The 14386-nt window shown below is 34.7% G+C and overlaps 1 protein-coding gene across 3 annotated transcripts in view; it reads right to left on the bottom strand.

Moving 5' to 3' along the window:
* Positions 1–14386, bottom strand: part of smarca2 (SWI/SNF related, matrix associated, actin dependent regulator of chromatin, subfamily a, member 2) — a 161887-nt gene that overhangs the window by 93817 nt on the left and 53684 nt on the right. For all 3 annotated transcript variants that reach the window (XM_051929541.1, XM_051929540.1, XM_051929542.1), the window contains 7 exons: positions 10770–11016; positions 6485–6611; positions 4945–5118; positions 3829–4002; positions 3346–3516; positions 3193–3246; positions 809–939 (listed from right to left, as the gene is read on the bottom strand). In XM_051929541.1, the coding sequence (XP_051785501.1) occupies positions 809–939; positions 3193–3246; positions 3346–3516; positions 3829–4002; positions 4945–5118; positions 6485–6611; positions 10770–11016 (1078 nt within the window). The remainder of the gene's footprint in view (positions 1–808; positions 940–3192; positions 3247–3345; positions 3517–3828; positions 4003–4944; positions 5119–6484; positions 6612–10769; positions 11017–14386) is intronic.

The following is a 14386-nucleotide window of genomic DNA, read 5'->3' as shown; positions in this document are numbered from 1 at the left end:
CTTTCATATTATTGCCATCTTATTTTCTAAATCTCTCAAATATGATTCTAAAGTTGTCAAATCACATAAAGGGGAAGAAAACATCAATTAAGAATCAAAGCAAATTTAATAATCTCCTGATGTTCCAACAGAATATAAAACATGATCCTAACAATTCCAACTCTGGAAGTTTCTGGGCCACTAAACACTCTTATGTGGAAAACTACAACACCTATTATATGCCTGCTAATGTAAAAAGGTTTTCTATAATAACCAGAGCAGAATACTTTTAATTGATTAAATAATTAAACATGCATTTTGTTATTAAAAAAAGACCATATGTAATTCTAAAATGAAAAATAAATTTCCAATGTGTAATTATGCATTATATATGAAATAGATAGTATATATGTGTGACAATGATGGCAACAAATGTAAAAATTACAATATAAATGTTGCAATGTTCTTCTAAAGTCATGAAGGTTATATGGGGGAAAAAAAAATTCTGTACCAATAACTAATATAACTATCATGTTGCATGGCTTTCCTTTCATGATATTGCCTCCTTATTTTTTCTAAATCTTTCAAACATGAGTAAAGTCTTGCAGCCATTTTGTAAACTGCTAACTTAACTTAGGTAGAACAAAGTAACTCCCTCAAACTGTACAGAATTTATAAACAAATCCGCCTCATGAACTCCAAGGACACTAGCAAGGTTGGTACTGCAGTTTTAAATGTAAAACATTTATCCAGCAAATACATACATACATACATACATACATACATACATACATACATACATACAATTTTAGGATAGTGTTGTACATACCCAGGGTTCATTTCAAGCCAAGCTTCTAACTGACTGGACTTAGGTGCGTCTGTTCCCTGTAGTACTTTGCCAGTTTCAGTCTGGATAACTTTAACTGGAAGTTCACTCATCTGACTGCTTTCATCTATTGGCTGTAAGAAGTACAGTAAATTAAGTTAAAATTATCTTGCACGATTCATGCATATTGCTGTACCGTTTTCATTTCAAAGTTCACAAATTCTGAAAATATTTGAAGCTCATAAATGACATTCCCTTTTCCTATGGTTCTTCCCCTAAAACACCATTTTTATTAAATTAACCATTTAAGAATCACTTTCCAATAAACACAAATGTGAATAAAGTATGCCCTCACATTATGCAAACCTTTGTTTGTTGTTTTAATTATAAAAAGCACTCTACACTAGCAACACAGTGTTATAGAAAAAAGAAAAATAATTAAATAGCTTGGCTATTGTAAGAAAAAGTAGCCAATTTCACCCACAACAAATAATCTACTGTTAAAAAAAAGTTCCATAAATTTCTTTAGTTATTTAGAACAATACATAGAAAAAAACATACACGTACATACTGCAGTACACAGAATATATGAATATTCAATGCAAGTTTTATTTTTTGGAAATCATCCTCCCTTGGGCATTAATTTCCAAATGTTGTTTAAAGTTTTTTTCCCCTTTTTATCTCCTTCTATCATGACAGATACTGCCATACAGTGTAAAGTGAGTGATAGTGGTGCAAATCATCTCTAACCTTCAAAAACTAGAACACCAGAATGATCCTAAGCATATCTGCAGGCTATAACTAAAGAGAAAAGAATCAGGGTTTTGAAATGACCAGGTCAATAGACTTATTTTAGGCAAAACAGTCCTTGACATTTGTCCGCAAGATTAGATTTATCTAAATTTTAGGACTCTGTAAGGACTTTTTCACTTGGCTGTATTTTTTATATTTATATACACCAGTAGTGTGTGTTTATTTATATATATTTTTTTCAATTTTTGTGGAAATGCATGCAGTTTAATGTCCTAATATTTAATGAATTCAAGACATAGAACAAATAAACAATGGTAAATAAACAAAAAGTCAAGGAAACATTAAGTGTATAACATTTAATTCAAATTTTTGGTTAAATCAAAGTAGCCACTTTCTGTCGATATAACAGCCAAATGCGTTTCTTTAACAAAAATCAAATATTGCTCAGAAAGATCTTCCCAACACTGTTGCAGAAGTTCCCACAAATTTAATGCACTTGCAGGTTGCTTTCCTTTTACCCTTTTGTCCAGTACATTCCAAACTAACTCAATGGGGTTTAAGTATGGAGACTGCGCTGGCCGGTCCATGTTTTGAAGTGTAACATCTTTTTCTCTTCTTTTAACATAGTTCTGACATAGCCTAGAATGATGTTTTGGGTCACTTCCTTGCTGTAGGATGAACCCGTGACCTGCTAGATGCAGACCAGAAGATATCGTGTGGTGCTACAAAATGCTGTGGTAACCCCTTTGATTCAGAATGCCAGTCACTCTATTTAAGTCACCAACTCTGCCTCCAGCAAGAAAACCACAGGCCATCACATTTCCTCAATCTTTGACGGTTGGTGCCAAACAATGAGGAACTATGCTTTCACCAACTCGACAGCGTACAAACACAAGATTTCATATTTTGATTCATCGTTCCATTACACATTTCTTCCTATCTGCAGTAGTCCACACCCAGCATTTAATGGCCCAGGAAAGCCTTGCTTTCTTATTTTGTCCTTTAAGGAATGGCTTTCTTACTGCCACTCACCCTGTCAAACCTGCTCACAAAGTCTCCTCTTCACAGAAGAAACTGAGAGTTGCTTTTTTCGACCACTGTTAAGCTGTGCTTGAACCTACTGTGCTATGAGGCACATTTCACGCAAGCTGGTAATCCCCTGAAACTCCTCTTCTGATGGGGTTGTGATTTTTTGGTCTGCCAGATTTCTTTCTATCAGAGTTTTTCCAGTTAGCAATTGCCTTTGGATTGTGTAGGACACTATACTCACTGACATTTTGAGCTTTATTTTGCTGTTTCTCTAAATGAAAGGCCTACATTTCTAAGGATAATAATGCTCTGCCTCATTTAATTTGTTATTGTCAATTTCTTACTATTATCACTGGAATTCACAACTTTCTACAGTGTAATGTTGTCCAAGTAGTACTTCAGAGGGTGTAGTTACACAGTTTGTTCCAACTCTGCATTTTTGTTAACAAAACTTTAAATTTAAACTTCCAGCAGTTTACTGCTTAATTTTTCACCATTTTTAGTCATTCATTGAAGTTGAACTGATTAAATTTGAAGAAAAACTTTTGACCGGTAGTGTGTGGGTATGTGTGTATACACACACGTACATGCACACAAATACATACCTCTCCATCAGGGCCTAGACCTGTAGACATTCCTTCTGCAATTTCCTCAGGCTTCTGTGAATTAAAACAATGCATATGTTTAAAATTATCAAAAACATGAACAAATTAGTAAATAATAAATAGGCTCACAGAATGTTTAATGAAACAATATACCTTCTTCTTTTTTCTCTTTTTCTTCTTTTCTTTAGCTGCCTGTGCTGCCTTATGTTCATATACAAGATCAGTAAGATTAGCAACATACTCATCTGTCTGTTGCAAGAGGTATGCCAAGCGTTTGTCTTTCTTTTGATCAATCAATTTACGGTAGCCTTCTTCATCTTCTGCCTATAGGTTGGAACAAATAAAGGTTACGGGTTTTGCATGGCTAAAAATTATTTTCTTTTATCAAGAATGAAAAGTAATTCTTGTAAATTATTTGTAATATGGAATAATGTAATACTAACAAATAAGACTAAGAATTAAAACTTAAGAGGTCTGATGCGAGCAAGCAAAACCTCTAAAAATCCTCAAACTTTTATCACAAGGAATATAAATCTTCCTTTTATATTTTATCTTGTACAAAATAAATACGAAAAAATGGGTCATTTTTAAAAAGCAGGCAGATAAAATGCATAACTTAAAATATTAACAGCATACCATTAGTCTCCTCATTCTTTCTTTTTCTATTCGCTCCGTTTCTTTTTTCTGCTCTCTCTCTGTGTTGGTATGCCAAGTAGCAACTGCCTTGGAGAGCTTTTGAATTTTGCCTGTAACTGAACGATGGTATTCTTTAAAGTCCTTTGCATGTTGCAGGATGCTGTTTAGATATTCCTGAAATTAAATATAAAGCAGAAAGTAGCACTGAGATGCAGATCTGAGAAAATTCAAACTTCATTAAATCTATTCCATTCTAATAATATTACGTTTAAAATAAATTAGTACACTGTAAATAAACAAATTTTACTATATACTAAATCATAACTTTATTCTTCCAAAAACACTTTCATCAGATTTTAATCCTGCAGAAGTAAGTTGTAATGTTGAAGTTCCCATTTATCTATTGTATTTTTCATTGTAAGCTACTAAGTACTAATGAAAAATATTTACAATTATTGCTGTTATAATTTTGGTAAAACTTGCTTAAATAAGGTATAAAATATTAGTCACAGAAAAAGTGACTTCAGGGATAGCCAAACTGCTTTTTTCAAATATTACATCTTTAAGAGTGGCTAAATAAAATTACTGTGGTGGGCTGGTACCCTGCCCGGGGTTTGTTTCCTGCCTTGCACCCTGTGTTGGCTGGGATTGGCTCCAGCAAACCCCTGTGACCCTGTAGTTAGGGTATAGTGGGTTGGATGGATAAATAAAATGATACTTCAATGTAACTGTTTTCTTAAAAGATGAGAGATTTATGTATCCTTAGTAGGAGAAAAGATATACCACAAATGTTACCAAGTAAAGCATTGAAACTATTCATGTGGAACATGATGGTAAAACGTTATTCAAACATACACATTCCTTTGGAACAATTATAGCAATAAGCTACAATTCAACAAAATAAAGGACTGCAAAAAAGCTAATATAAATTTTAATATGAATTTTCTACATTTTCATAAATTGTAACACTATTAGGTTCATTTAGTATAAAAGAGGTTATGGTATATTTTTCAGCATATAAGAAAATATTAAGCATTTATTTCAGACTTAATTAAAGAAATATATTAAAAATAGGCAATTATTTTCTAATGTATAAAGGTGTCTGGAACACTCTACCTGATGCTTCTGTCGACGTTTTCTTTCTTGTTCAATTTTCTGTTGTTTCTCCAGTTTCTCTGTCATTCGAGCCTCTCTTAGTGTTTGCCGTTTGCTGCGTTTGTACGCCTTTGAGTTAAGGGCAGTCTCCAAAGTTGTGTCCCGACGCATACAAGCCACCACTTCTTGTCGTAACTTTAATTATGAAAAATTCATTTGGAAACAAAACAGATTTGCACTGTTAAGTTTTTTTATTATTATTATTATTATTATTATTATTATTGTTACTTGAACTCCCACAAGCAAAAAAAAAATCTAAACTCTTATTGATGGTAATCACAAGTGAAGTTATTCAATGCCTTTGGCACATCAGAATGACTGACATAAAAGTGTTACCAAGAAGATTATGGATAGTGGTTTCTTACTTTAATACTTGCTTCTCCTAGATTGGGAGCTAAGTAACTGCCTGAAAAAGACAAGGTCATAGTGCTAACATATTGTTTGTGTTGTCCATTTGTCCTTCATTGTGACCAACAGTCCATTTATAAATCATGAAATAAGGTAACCAAAATTTTACATCAAACTCAGTGCATCATAATTTTATTGAGGAAGCAATTTTTAAGAAACCTTCCAAAAATTGTTCCAGGAAGGTTGAGCACCAAGCCTATTATATGTCACAATGCTATTTGAGTTTGTACTAATAATTAAGATCCATTTTACTTTGTCCAAAGTAGCATATATTCTGCATTAAGGTCACTGTTCAGTTCCTGTGTAGATATGATACTGTATACTGGCACCAAAACAACAACATTAAATACAGTAAGTAATTAATTTCATTTGGATTATTATGATTTTGAGTAGTAGTCCAAGGAAACCCAACAGAGACAGGAGATCACCTGGAACAAGTCTGAGAAAACACTGAAATAAAACTTAATAAAAGTGAATCAAAACGAATACCAGCAAATTGGCCACCTTAGATTATACTGATTCAGATATTTAAACACATCAACCATTATGTTTTCCCCAATAGTAGCCTAGCACAAATAAACTTTCACAATAATAATTTGAAAATAACAGGTCTCATTGATTTTAATCTAACTTACCTATTTTCCACAGCAACATCTGTTAGATTTTTCTCCCAGTCGAGGAGAAATAATTATTTATTATTATAATAATAATAAATATAATTATTATTATGTATTCCTCTGAATTCTGTTCAAAACTACATTCAAGTGTCTGGATTTATCTGTAATCATGTGAAGCAATTTGAATAATCTTTTGTAGCTTGCTTCTGTGCTTTGAAATTCAGCCTCTCTGTTATATTTTCATTTATTTGCGCTGGCTACAAAAACTAAAAATTACTGACCATATGTTCTTTATAATACTGTCCTTGTCATATGCTATACAAATATAAAAAGAACCACTGTTACTTTCATCATTGCTCATTTACTGTAATATTTTTCTTTCAAATTAGTCCTACTTCAATCTGACCAATTCCAAAATTTCTGGAGTATGACAACTTAAAAAAGATTAATAAAAAAAAATGACAAAGTAAGCGTACCTGTCGCTGGAAATTAAGAAGCCTCAGTGCCTTTAGTTCCACAGTAGCTTTTGTGCGCAGGTCTGGAGGTAAAGACCCAGGTAAATTCTCAAGCTCCTGGATTCTGTGAGCTATCCGAGCCTGAAGTCTTTTACAAAAATGACAAAGCAAAGAAATTAACCATGTATATATGTGAACTTTAAAATTTTAGGCAAAAGTGTTCAGTTCATACCAGAACACACATTTTTAAAGTTTCATTATCACACAATATCATAAGTAATAACAATAAAATATAAGATTAAAAATTAAACACTGTGTTTCAAAAACATTCATTATTCCAACACTCATCTAGTCTATATTATGAATGGAAAATTATGACTCCTTGTAGATTATAAATCGTTATAAAAATACTGTATTTAAATGTACAAGACCTCTTCAATTTAATATGGATATTCCCAAACAGTTTTTTTCAATACATTTTCATAACCATACATATGTTATAATGAATAATAAATAATTCATTTTATTTATATAGCACCTTTCCCATACTCGAGGCACTCATCACCTATGCTGATGAAAGGAACAATTTAATATCTAGTTTGTAACACTACATTAAAAATTTAGATATTTCAGATGCTCTTAATTCTGTAAAATCATATATCAACTGACATATAACTATATAATGATTTTAAAAAGGCCTTAGATATAGCGTATGTTAATAAAAAAAGGTCCGATTATGCGCCCTCTGAATACTAATCCAGATTAATCAGAAATAACGCTATGTGTAATGCTTAGTACAGTTGCCAATACGACAGATGTAAATCGCTATAAGCAACAGCAGTATAGATTTCATGAACATCTTAAGTGGCAGATTGATTAATATAATTCTCTGTCAAATAAAAAACTTTGCACTACTGTGTGAAACCCGCAACAGTAATTTTTAACTTTGTCTTAGAGCATGAAATTATTTCTATACGCTATATTCTATTACAACTAGATACATGAAAGGCGGATCATGTGTCACAGTTAGCTTGTTTTTGGTTTTTTTTTGTTATTTTAATGGACTTTTTCATGTAATTTGCTGTTGTTTAACGTTGGCTCCCACTGACATCCATTTTAACAGAAATTTTGTTAATCTCATGTTTTCATTGAGAACGGAGTTAACAGTTTTTTTCAGCCTTCACTACGTTAAACACAGGGTACTGTATGTAACAGGAAAACTGTTATTTTTAGGTGCAGTATTCATTTAAGGGACAAAATTGTACTTTTTCCATATAAAACATTTAAAGGCTTAAGGCCAACTTAACACAACTTGCTGATGTATAAAGTCCGTATAGGGCAATCTCAAGATTGTTTTGTACAGTTTGCAAGGGTACACAAATCTACTGCCGATGGCCAAGCCTTTAGCTTCAGGGATACAGAGCTGTGGAATAAACTTGTGCAAGGTACGCTTCAAAGTCTTAGTTTCAATGAAAACACCTTGCACCTTTCTTTTACCAAGAAAACACCATGTATAACTATATTATAAGGCTTTAAAAGCTTTTCCTGTGTATTTTAATATATTTTTTTAAAAGTCAAAGTATCATAAGTGTTTGACCACTGAATGCTGTGCTATCAGGATTTCATGGCTTTTTTAAAGTATAGTATAGTATTTATAAACATATCTTAATTTCCATCTGTTTTATATTCTTAAAACTTTGATCCTATTAACATACATTGCAGATAAAACCTTTAACCTATTGGTATGGAGAATTTTGAATAAGCCACCCACAGAAGTCACTGTTAATATTATCAAATGTTCCAGGGCCAATGCATTTGCATTGAGTGTGACGAGGATGGACAGAATTAGAAATGAGTAAATTAGAGGGTCAGCTCAGGCTGGATGGTTTGGGGACAAAGTCAGAGAGGCAACACTGCGTTGGTTTGAACATGTGCAGAAGAGAGATGCTGAATATATTGGGAGAAGGATGCTAAGGATCAAGCTACCAGGCAAGGGAAAAGAGGAAGTGTGGTGAGAGAGAACATGCAGGGGATGGGTGTAACAGAGCAAAATGCAGAGGACAGGAAGATGATCCGCTGTGGCAAACCCTAAAGGGAACAGCCAAAAGAAAAAAAGAAGTACAAGTGCCAAAGCCATTTGTAAACTGTTTATAATTTGTCAGCATCATTAATGTATTTACATTTTACAAATTAATTTAACTGCAGCTTTAGAAATAGATGGCCCAATATTGAGCTTTTGTATCTGAATAGTTTAAAATATCAAACTAAGAGTATTAGGTTTTAATAAACCAAGGAAGTTCATGTTTAGGTTTAGGTAGGGCTGAGCGGTATGACCAAAATTCTATATCACGGTATTTTTCAAAATTATACCAGTTTTACGGTATTCAACTATATTTTTTTCTCCATGCATGAGTGGATGTTAACCACATTTTCCACTGTAATTACTGCAGTAGACTGGCTAAGAATAACCCATTCCACTGTCATGAGAATTGTACATTGTACAAAAAAATGTTTAATGCGCACAAAAGTATTAATACAGGTTTGCATGGCCCCATAAAGTGATAGTTTTCAAGGGGGTGGCACTAATGAAGAGAAGGAATCACATTGCATGACAGTTGCAGTCAAAATATAGAACCTTTTTATTGAACAAATTTTGCAAACAACTTAAACTATCATTTTGATAACATATTTTTAACCATCCAAAGAGGCATTTAGACTTAGTAAAATATTCAGAGGTGCTTGTCAAAAGTTGTATTGCACTGAACATGTCTTAGAAAAGGAATAAAGAGTAAATATTTTTTGTAAACCAACTACACTTTCTATTAATGTTATCAATCTCTGTCCACTGACACGTTAACTATATGGATTGTAATGGGGTTGGTTATCTCGATCCACCGCTTGCTTTTTTTTGTCGTAGGCAGTACCTCTAGCAAATGCGTCTACAAGTAATGTCTGACTCGAGTGTCCTCTAGCTTTTTCAGTTTTACCTGAGGACGTGGAGGGTGCCAATCTTAATTCCATACATTCATGGTACTCCAAAACATATTTGCGGCTAAGGTGGTGCAGCAAATTGCTCGTGTTGCCGCCTCTGGCGACAACTTTAGCTCCACAGCATTTGCAGTAAATAGACCTTTTAAAACCAAAATCTCCAGACAACAGACACGGCTCCTTTTTTCGGCAAAAGTTCTTCTGTGTCATCATGTTCAACTTTATCGTCTGCTACAGCTTCAGTTTCAGAATGTTCTCTGTCCATTTTCACCGCTCAATACCTCCACTAACACATGTACTCCGATGCATGCATGTTTAGCAGTGAAGCAGTGAAAAAGGTACCCCCTTAACATTTTCCTGCTGCACCACGTTTCGAACATTGTTTAGGCTATTTAAACCGGTATTGCAGTATAAGAAAAATCCATATCATAACAAAAATAAAATACGGTTTTCGGTATGAACCGGTATACCTCCCAGCACTAGGTTTAGGTAGACTTTATTATCCCAGAGGGAAATTTATTTGCAGCAGGAAACTACAAAAAACAGAAAACATTGTTACAGAGATCCAACAGATAAACAAAGACACTACATTGCCAACCAATGTTATTGCATTCATACACTCACACACACTCAAGTCAGAGATCCTTAATAAAAATGTTGAATCTTGAACCCTGGACCAGCAGGCGAGGCTGTGTCATGAGTACAGCTTTAACCCAGAGCAGCCAACTCAAGCCAGATACAGTATAAACAATGGCCGACACGTAGTTGAACAAGTTGCCTGTGATTTTTTATTGAATGCCCTTCCTGAATATCTCGCACAGCTGGTCTGGAGGCAACTTTTCAAGAACATGGAGGCTCTCATTAAGATCTTAGAGAGCCATAGGGTGGCCTCACAATCCGAGAGGGCAGAACGGTCCGCTCATCAAAACCAGAATGGTTTGCCTTACTTCCATCACACTTTGGTTTTCCTTCCAAATCTTAAAGATGTAGGTAAGTTAACTGGGTCTAAATTAGCCTACCATGACTGAATTTAGGTGTATTTGTAAGTGTGCCCTGTAGATTAAGGCAACCCATTCTGGTTTTGATGAGTGGACCGTTCTGCCCTCTCGGATTGTGAGACCACCCTATGGCTCTCTAAGATCTTAACGAGAGCCTCCATGTTCTTGAAAAGTTGCCTCTAGACCAGCTGTACGAGATATTCAGGAAGGGCATTCAATAAAAAATGCAACTCTAAACTGAATAAGTACATGAGCAAATATATATTTGGATTCAGTTCCACATAATTTAACATTTCTTGTTTCTCTACTAAATTATTTACCTGTACTCTCGTTCTTGCAGTATTTCCACTGGGTCCAAACCTTGAGGTTTCTGAAGGGGTGTGATACGGTTCTGCTTCTGCTGTAGTTGAATTATAGCAGAAGACTGTGTTGGAGCTTGGTGTTGCAGTGATGGTCCTGGAACAGCTGGAGTAGTACTAGGTGCCTGAGCAGGTGCAGGAGATGGCCTTCCACTTGGTGGCGGTACTGCAAGCTTCTGGGGCGTACTTGGTACATCCATATTTTGGCCTGAACCAAAAGACAAATTGTTCGATCAAAACATTTTTCAAAAAGATATAATATCAGCTACAACTTATATATAGATACATATTACTGTAAAATTGAATTTAATATAACTTTACAAATACCCATAAACCTAAATGATCCGAGTTATAAGGTAGATAGGAAGAAAAATCAGATATCGGAACAGATGATTTCTCCCATATGCAAGGATGAGGTCAATAGAAGGAAATGAAAAAATAAAACTACAAAAAACTATTGCTAGATTTTTTAGTAGGACCCAAAAAGTGAACATAAAAGTTACAAATGAGTCATTTGGGTTTCTAACTGAATATTCAAATATCAGGGGAAAAAAATAATTTAATAAAAAAAAAAACTGACAGTAAAAGATTTTATGAAAATATAAAATGAAGTAATTTCAGAAAGGAAAACAGTTAAATAATATTTGTAAGTGGATTAAAAAAACCATTAAAGTAAAATGTCCCCCTTTATCAGATCCATAGGTTTCACATTAAAGTAAATTTCAATGCCACCACAATGATTACTAAAGTTGAATTTTCTTTACTTGTGTATTATGTTTCTTTGACAATTTATTATACTTGTATTCTCTGTTTGCATTTAGTAGCCCTGCCCTGTGTGGCAGTTAAGTACTGAAACAAAAGCAATACAACAAACTTTGTTGATCTTTATTTTAGCTGAACTGACAAACCCTGTTAATTCCAAGATAAGCTACATTTCTGCAGATAACAGACAACAGGACTACTATTTAACCAAAAAATTAACAGCAACCTACAACCAAATAAAACTAACCAGTAATTTATCAGTTTATTAGCTAGTTCCTCAAACATTACAGGTGAAATTTTAAATCAATACTATAATCAATATTGGTTTCTTTATTGAACATTTGTATTTAATGGTAAAAATATGTTCAAAATTTGCTTTATCATAAAGTATGAGCATACAGTGGATTCAGAAGGTACTCAGACCCCTTCACTTTCTACACGTTTTTTTTTTGTGTTATACATTTTTTTACATGGACATAAATTTGCCATGACCACAATTTGAAGTGCCACTGCAAAGGGTCTGAATACTTGTATAAATGAATGATTTCAGTTTTTCATTTCTATTAAAATTTGCAAACCTTTCTGAAATCATGTTTTCACTTTGTCATTATGGGTTATTTAATATAGATTGATGGTCAAAATAGCAAATTCAATATACAATAATGTGTACAGAAAGTGAAAGGGTCTAAATACTTTTTGAATCCACTGTATATGCATGAGACTTTCCCAGATGAACTGAAGCTTCATCTATTAATTGTTCCTTGTGAAATTACATTAAATCTCTGTGATGAGAAAGTAGATAAGTGAAGCATTAAATAATCACTTATGATAAACTTCCATTTTTATCTCAAAGTCTGTTTATTGCCAGCACAAGTCTAAATCTTCAAAGTGACTGAATCAGAAATAAAAACATTAGAACTTAGATGTTCAGAAAGCTTCCTAAATAAAATTTCTGTATAATAAAATGAATCAGCAGAAAGGATTGTAAAGCAAAATAAAGAATGTGTTCTATCTAAACGTGCATCTCTCTGCTGCTAAATTTATTACTACGACTGCTAATTCAGATATACAATACTAGGGATGCGACATTGATGTCATAGATAATAACTGATGATAGAAATAGTTGCCAACAAATTTGTTATCAATTTGTTACCTTGTTAAATCGAGAGTAATGTTTACCACATTTTCAGATATTTTAGCTTTTTTGAAACTGATTAACAGAAAAGGATTAACTAGTGTCACAGTGAAAACAGATCTCTTCTTTAAAGACATTGCTTTACCAACAATTATCCATATTACTAACCGAGAATGCTAAACCGGATGATGGACGCAGGCACATCCGGCAATGGGCCGTAGCTGCAAAAAGACGTACTGCGCAGGCGCAAAAAGAGTCCGCGAGAGTCGGCTGAGGAGCCGAGAAAGGCGGACAAAAGAGGGCGAGAGAGGCAGATGAGGGGCCGCGAGAGGCGGACAAGACCACAGAAAAAAGGAGTGAGCACAGGAAAAATGGAGAAATGAGGCGCAAAGAGCACCGAAAAAAGGAAAAGGCACATAAAAAAGTATTCAAACGCAAGCAAAGCACGAAACACATTGCACACGAAACTAGACCCAAAAAAAAAAAAAAAAAGAGGCTCGCGCACAACAGCAAGGCACCCCCCCCCCCCTACAGGCACCGGACGGGACACACACCAAGAGGGGGATTCAACAAGCCCATGGAACACAAAAAAAAGAACACAAAACCACCCCACAGACCCTACAAGCAAGGGACGGGACACACACAAAGAGGGGGATTCAACAAGACACAGGAACACAAAAAGAAAGAAGACGCTCGCGCGACAACCATCCTCACCCCCCCCCCCACACACATCCATAAGAAGTGACACCCAAAGCCACATATTCTAAAGTGAACGTCAACACCTTCACACTAGACAGCATAGGTGTCAGCATAGGTGGATCTCCTTACAATAAAGCACTATTAACTGTTCAACTGCAGAAAAGGAAACATATTAACAGTGACTGCGATCCTCCTTATTACTTATCCATATTTCGCATGCTGAGAAAGAAACAAGTCATGAATACACGGTCACGGGTACAAAACGAAAAGGAAATGATAACAGGAACAAACACACGAACACGAAAGAAACAACAAAATAGACGGCTATGCAGCATAGGTGGATCTCATTACAATAAGGCACTATTAACCATTCAACCGCAGAAAAGGCTCCATATTAACAGTGAGTGCAATACTCCTTATTACTTATCCATATTTCTAAAAGAAAAAATGTCTCGACTCCAAAAACGCAAAGCTCAACTAAAGCTTCTAACTAACGATGTACCTAAAAGTAAAAACTTTATGAACTGCATTAAATCCTACAATAGTTCATTTGCTTTTGCATATACCGGAGTAAATATCAGGCCACCAAAAGGCAATGGACCATACTGCTTTCGCATATGTGCACAAATACTGCATCGCATTGGAACAGTGCACCCTGAAACAAATCAACAACGCAAATATGCACAAATCTACATCCTAGATCCACATTACGCAAACTATCAATCAAAGTGCTGCATCGCAACAGGCACGGATTCAAAACGAAACACCTCCCGTCTCCGACATACGTTAACGGCAAGGAAGGCTACAACGGGCTTCTCACACAGCACAGGCAAATCGATTACAGCTCCAAAACAACACGTCCCAAATACTACACATGCAACAACGCGCCTCTCAAACGGCACAAGGAAAACATACACCAGGAAAATTCATTCGGATTAATGAATGTCATTTGCAATCATTGTCATTCAGTTCACTTCCCTGA

This window comes from Erpetoichthys calabaricus, chromosome 7 (assembly GCF_900747795.2).
Source record: "Erpetoichthys calabaricus chromosome 7, fErpCal1.3, whole genome shotgun sequence".
In the NCBI taxonomy this organism is placed as follows: domain Eukaryota; kingdom Metazoa; phylum Chordata; class Cladistia; order Polypteriformes; family Polypteridae; genus Erpetoichthys; species Erpetoichthys calabaricus.
Note: the sequence above shows the minus strand (reverse complement) of the source record. Positions and strands in the feature narration are given on the sequence as shown.